We start from the raw sequence: 6,336 nt of genomic DNA, 5'->3' as shown, positions 1-6,336 counted from the left end.
CGCGCGTATATAGGATCCGCTTTATTTTTTCCAAGGGACAGTCTTGGAGTCCAGGTGTGTGCCAGATCTGCTGTCTGTGCCCAGGGCTCCTGATGGCATCCAAGCCCCCGTGGTAATCAGCCCACTCTGCCTGCTGTTGCAGCCCGCCTGCCTCCTCCTCCTCCAGTGGCTCGTTTCAGAAACATCTGGTGGTTTACATGCAGCACACACCACCTGCCAGACGCCTTGCAGGCAGTGGCACCGCTCGCACCTCTCGAGTCTGCCCCACAACAACACAACGACACAGGAATCACCAGGAATATCTAGACAAATTGTGGTTGTGAAGACAACTGCAGATAAAAATGCTGAGGGTTTTTAAGTTCTGCTCAGTATCTCTGCAGATGTAGCGTTGTGAGCAATCTGTCAGCTGATTTGTAAATGCTTAGTCATTACAATGAGGGACAAAAATAGGGAGGGGTGAGATTTTTTCTAGCATGCATGATTTTCCTGTAAGCCAGGTGACAAATTAGATAACAGCTTGGAAATTACATTTTGGACAATACTGTGACGTGTGAGTTATCTCTCTTTATTAACAAACTGCTTTGAAATGTCACTTGTTGAAATATTGCTTTTTAAAATAGGAGCTTCATAATGCACCTTGATCTACAAATTTCTCTAATTGGTAAATATGAAAGAAAACAAATGTTTTATGCAGCAGTTAATTCAATTTAATCATAGAAGCACAAGGCATTAACATATTTGTATTGGGGTTTTTTTTTTATCAAATAACATTTATAAAACTATTGTGCAAAACAATGTCCTTTTAATCTTCTTCAAAGGCTCTGCACCAGTGGATAGTCATAGTCCTCTTAAATTAGGAAATATAACAAGTATGCATAATTTAAACAGCAAGTTGTAAGCTTATACACTATATATACATTTTTACACAGACCTGGATTTTAAGTGCCCCTTACTCAATGATAAAGAACAAGGCAGCTTTTACAATCAGCAAGAAAATCAATAGGCTGTACAGAAAAAAAAACTATAAAAACAAGCAATGAACTTTAGCTGTTTGGCAGATTTTTTAAGGAGCTTTCCCAGGCATTTGGCTATTTTAAGTTGTTAGAAAATGAGGAGTTTGAAAGGGCATTTTAAAATCTGGACATGACATGACAGGACTGTAAAAATGTAACAGTAACAACTTGTTGAACATGCAGTCTACCAGCAAATCAAAACCAAAGTCACAAAAATACAAAATAAATACAATAAAGTTAATACATTTCAAGTCAAGTTATTAGCTGACCTTCTAGTCAAGAGATTCACCATGATTATGAAATAATCTGTACTCTGTTGTCTCACATTACCAGAGGTGTACATACAGTTAAGGAGACAACAAAGCTGACAACAAATCAGGCTGAATATCTTTGAACTACAGGATATTTTTATGTGAAATAAATGTCTTTAAATACAGAGAAATCAGAAATGTTTATAGGCCGAATAGATGTAAACACCTTGTGCTGACATTTTTAACAGTAGTTCATGCCATCTTTGTGCATTACCACACTTTCAAATATTCTTTGTTTTAATTTTTTGTTTTTAACAGCCATTCTACATGTGTTTTCCAGTATCACTACTGCTGAGAGCAATTTAGTGTTTCTCTAGTTCGCACACATATAGCAGATGGTCCTCTGGAGACTTCCCATGGCTCTTGCTGAGGTGAAGCTTGATGGCGTGCTTAGTGGCAAATTTACGGACACAGAGCTGGCAGCGGTACACTGCCCCATTACTACTGCAGTCATCTTGTGATTGTGGAGAAAGGAAGGACTCCAGGGGCACTATTTTCTCAGTAAGAGTGTGGGAGTCCCTGACAGTCTGTTTGGGGGACAGCTTGGCCAGGTCCCTGATTCTGAACCCCAAGTGAGCTTCCAGGTGGCATACATAAGCTGCTGGGGTTCGGATCTGTGAGGCACAGTCACTACAGAAGAACATAGGCTGACCGGAGTCCAGGTTCTTGAGGAACTTGGTTCTGCCAGTTCTCCTTAGCTGGTACTTGACGTTAGCCAGCCAGTGGCTGATGGTGGTCATGGAGAGGCCTGTGAAACGAGACACGTGCATTCTTTCCTGTGGACTGAGGTCGTTTATGATGTACTTCCCCTCTGATGTCTGCCTCAGGCTTGAGGCAAACTGGGCCTGCAGAAGGAGGAGGTGCTGGGGGTTCCAGTTAGAGTGACGACCTTTGCGTTTGTGGCCATGCAGGGACGCGTCGTCGTCATCATGAGTAGAGCCGACAATCTCGGCTTTATCTGTGACCCTAGAACGTGAGGGAGGCTTTGGGACATGGTGGGACTGTGTCAGGTTCCTCAGCATGTCTGAGATATCTGACAATGCATTTTCATGTAGAGGGCTGCTGGATGTGTAGGGTGAGACTACTGTTAGCTTTGCAGGAGTAACAAGGGAAGAGGGGGAGATGGAGGAGGCTGTGGATGAAGGGGTTAGGGGGGCTGAGCCAATAGAGCCTCCTCTATCACTTTTCCCTTTTGTGAGGTCCATAGGCTGGTCATCATTAGGCTGGCAAAAACTATTGTCAACTACACTTTCTGTCTTTTTGGTCTGTGAGGGAGGAGCGGCCACAGCAGCCCTCTCAGCCATGCTCTGGCTAAGCCTGGAGAGCAGGCTCAGGGGATCTTGGTTTGGCAAGGCGGGCTTGGCTGCTTTCCCCAAATGAATGTTCATTACTGACTGAAGAGCACTTAGGGGGTTGACAAAGGGCTGCTCTGGAGGAGTATGGCCAGTGATAATGGCGGTACTGCATCTCAGTGTAGAGGCGAGTGGGGATTTGACTGCTGTCTCTCTCTTGGGTTCTGTTGCCGGGGATGCTCTGTCGCTATGGCTTCCCCTGTCGCTATTGGCTGGGGTGACTGCCCTCCATTCCCGAGGGGAGTCAGCCTCTCCTCCCTTATGTGACTCTCCAGCCTCACTACTACAGGGAGATAGATGGTTCTCCATCTTAGGAGACAGCTGCTTCACCCTTTGCTCTACTTTTGCTACTTTCTCAGTTACTTTTTTCACTAAATCCTCCATTGCCTGGAAGTTGTTGCTGGGGAAGGGGGAGGACTGACTAAGTGGTGGGGAAACTAGGGGCTGGTTCTTTGCAAGGGAGGAAAATGCACCATCCCCTCCGTTGAACAAGAACTTCATTGGAGAATTCTTTTCCATGCTGCCCTGTTGGAGTTTGAGGGCACTGGGGAACTGGTAGGCTGCATGGATGCTGGGGTATCCCCCCCAGCTTGGATTCCCGCTCTGTGCCTTGTTGATGGCTGAAGTCACAGTGTTTTCCAGTGATTTGAGAATATCAAACCCCCCTTTAGGGTTCTCCTTCAAATCCTCCTCAGTAAGATAGTTATACATTGAGATGTCATATTTTTCCTCTTTCTCAGCATCCTCCTCCTTCCCAACTGAAGCTGCAACTTGCTTCTCATTTCCAACAGCCTCTTGCTTAGTGCACTCCTCCTCAACCTCCTCCTTTTTGACCTCTTTAAGAGGAGGGGAGGTAGCGGGGGGAGTTGTGGTGGTTTGAAGAGGTGGAGGCGAGAAGGTGGAGGGTGCGAGTGGGACAGACTGGACCCTCTGTTCAGTAGGTGTGGTAACCCGCCCAGGGTTGGGGGAGGTGGCCTCTGGAAGTGTTTTGATTCTCTTTCCCACAGAGCTGGTCACCCTCAGGAAATGTCCTGTCACCATCATGTGGGTTCTCAGTTCTTGTAGTGTATTATGGGAACTCCCACACTCCATACACTTGAGGATCTGGAATTTGTTGGATTCAAACTGCCAAGCATAGCTGGCACCGTTCTGGTGGCCATATCGGTTATTGGGGGTGGTGTAGGGGCTGGAGGAAGGTTTCTGTTCACTCAGGTCAGCCTGTGGATTCTTGGCTTTTGGAGTTCCTTCTCTAGAACGTGGTGAGGCAGTGAGGTCCAACCCCACGATTCCCCTTTTCTTAGAAGACATGATTTTGGCTGCCACAGGTGCCATGGGCTCCTTCAGAGGCACTTTCTGGTAGTGTTTGGTCTTGATCATGTGGACACTGAGGTCCTGGAGAGATTCAAAAGAGTGGCCACAATACATGCACTTCAAAACTTTCTGGGCATCCTCCTTTCCCTCCATTTCCAGCAGGGACCGCTTACGTGGTTTAGACCAGCGCTTTCCGCCACTGCCTGCCCTGTCGTGGTTGTCATCGCGGTAGTGGCCTGTGTCATTCATGTGAACTGTCAGCTCTACCAGCGTGTCATAAGCAGCACTACACCCCTTACAGCGGAATTTACTGGCCCCGGTGAAGATTGAGCCAAACAGCTTTGGGTTTTGCCTGTGGAGCTGGACTGTACTAAAGAGGCTGGGCTCAGACTGAGCGGGGTGACGGCTCTGGGGAGGATGCTGTTGTAGTGTCTTTGCCACTGCAGACTGGTGCCAGTCATAGCTACCGCTACTGCAGCTGCTACTGCTACTAGTGCTGTTGCTCCGAGCTGGCTTCTCTGTGGAAGCCGAGGACTGTGCCTGTGGCGGTGTGGAATTAAAGTTCAGTGGTGACCACAAGGGGCTGCTCAGGAAGCTGGAGTAGATAGCCTTCATTTGTTCTAAGGTGTCCATGCCTATGGGAGGTGTTTTAGTGCCACCATTCAAAGATGCTGTGACCAAGTTGCCCACCACTTTTCTGGGGGGGCTCTCAAAGTCTGAGAGACGGTCACTGGTCTCACTCACATGTGACTCACTGTCCATCTCTTGTCCTGAGAGCTCTGCGGCCCCAGCTGATTCCTGGTCACATGCTTGCTCCTTGGCGGGCCCTACGCTTTGCTCCACAAACTCATCTTTCATGGGAAGGTCATCCTGAGGGGCCGAGGGCAGGTCGTCTGCTTCCGCCTCCTCATCCTCCACAGTGTGCTCTGTCAGCTCCTCAGGAGAATAGGCTGCAAGGAGAATGAAGACAAAGAGAGAGAAAGAGATGAGTTAAATTGCAGGGAGAGAACACGCTATGTTAGAATAACTGGAGAAAAAGTTTCCCTGCTATGTGTGCCCGAGGACTCCCAGGGATAAATGAGCCATCTGTGTGGGAGCCTTTAAAGCTGAGCTGAGAAATTACAGTCATCCCATTTCACCTCATCAACCGTTGAGGTGTTATTTTCCTCTAGGCGAGCCTGTATTTATATACTACCCCAGCCACACGGAACTTATGCCTCCCCTCTTTTCACTCCTTCTATTGGAGGAAAACAAAAAAGAAATATCTTGGCAAAAACATAATGCGCCATTTTATTTATCTCAGGGCGCAACAGCTTGAAATGAAAACTAAATCTGAAATTAATGAAGCCCAATCTCACTGTGGCATTCTCCTCTGGGGTAATAAATGAGTTGGATCAACCTCCATCTGTCAGTTAATATGTCTGACGCCTCTTCATCTGCCTCTTCTATGATTACACACACATACATACAGACACACACACATGCGCACACAGACAAAGAGCATATCTTGAAGAATTTAAAGAAAGGGATGTGAAGAAATTTTGACATTTTGAATAGACATCCCACAGTGTCATCTGGACTGATGTGAGTTAATTTGTTTCTTAATATCTGGAGGATAGTCAATATTCTGGGTTCAAGCAGTATTATTAAAGGCAAATCTTAATAGCCTAAACAGGTGTTACATGTCAAACATTAAACAAAGACATTTCAACCATCATAAAAAAGGAAAAAGAAATTAACAAAAAAGGGAGGACGAAAATAAGACTGAGGGAAGAGAGGGCTGAAGAGGATGAGGTTAGAGTGAGGAGCCTCAACATGATGGCAATGCATAAGTGATCTGTCACTTTACATGTTGGCGCCCACTGTTTACATGGAGAGAGCAAGCGGCAACCTCCACGGCTGGCAAACGAAGCCAACAAGGAAGTAACAACAACTGCAGTTCCTCGAACGGCCACTTGAGGCTGGCTACAGAAGTGTATCAATCTTGATTTTGGCCCCATATTGAAATGCCCAACTTTACAGTAGAAATAAACAGCCTAGTACAAAAAATGGTTTTGGTCTCTATAGCTAAATTCCCCATTAATGACAAATAATATCAAGGCTGAAAGTTATGTATAATTAAGGACATGGCCATTTTAAACAACAACTTAAAGTTGGTAACTAACCAGTTGTTGAAGGAAAGCGCAATTCATTCTGGTCAAAGTAAAGAAAACATTGTTGTATTATGATCAGAGGGCAACACACAGGGCCTGGGAATCAAGGTCATTTGGCTATTTAAAACCTGGAAAATGTGGTGGTGATGAATTTTCTCTGTCTCATTAAGAGATAGAGAGGGCCCCCATCTCCAGG

The 6,336-nt window shown here is 46.0% G+C and overlaps 1 protein-coding gene across 1 annotated transcript in view; it reads right to left on the bottom strand.

Moving 5' to 3' along the window:
• Positions 1-760: 760 nt before the first annotated feature.
• Positions 761-6,336, bottom strand: part of tshz3a (teashirt zinc finger homeobox 3a) — a 17,583-nt gene continuing 12,007 nt past the window's right edge. Inside the window, exon 2 of the mRNA XM_035665631.1 lies at positions 761-4,937. Coding sequence (XP_035521524.1) covers positions 1,627-4,937 — 3,311 coding nt within the window. The 3' untranslated portion in view covers positions 761-1,626. The remainder of the gene's footprint in view (positions 4,938-6,336) is intronic.

The sequence above is a fragment of the Morone saxatilis genome, unplaced genomic scaffold (genome assembly GCF_004916995.1).
Source record: "Morone saxatilis isolate NCDOM2014 unplaced genomic scaffold, NCSU_SB_2.0 Contig2, whole genome shotgun sequence".
Classification (NCBI taxonomy): Eukaryota; Metazoa; Chordata; class Actinopteri; family Moronidae; genus Morone; species Morone saxatilis.
Note: the sequence above shows the minus strand (reverse complement) of the source record. Positions and strands in the feature narration are given on the sequence as shown.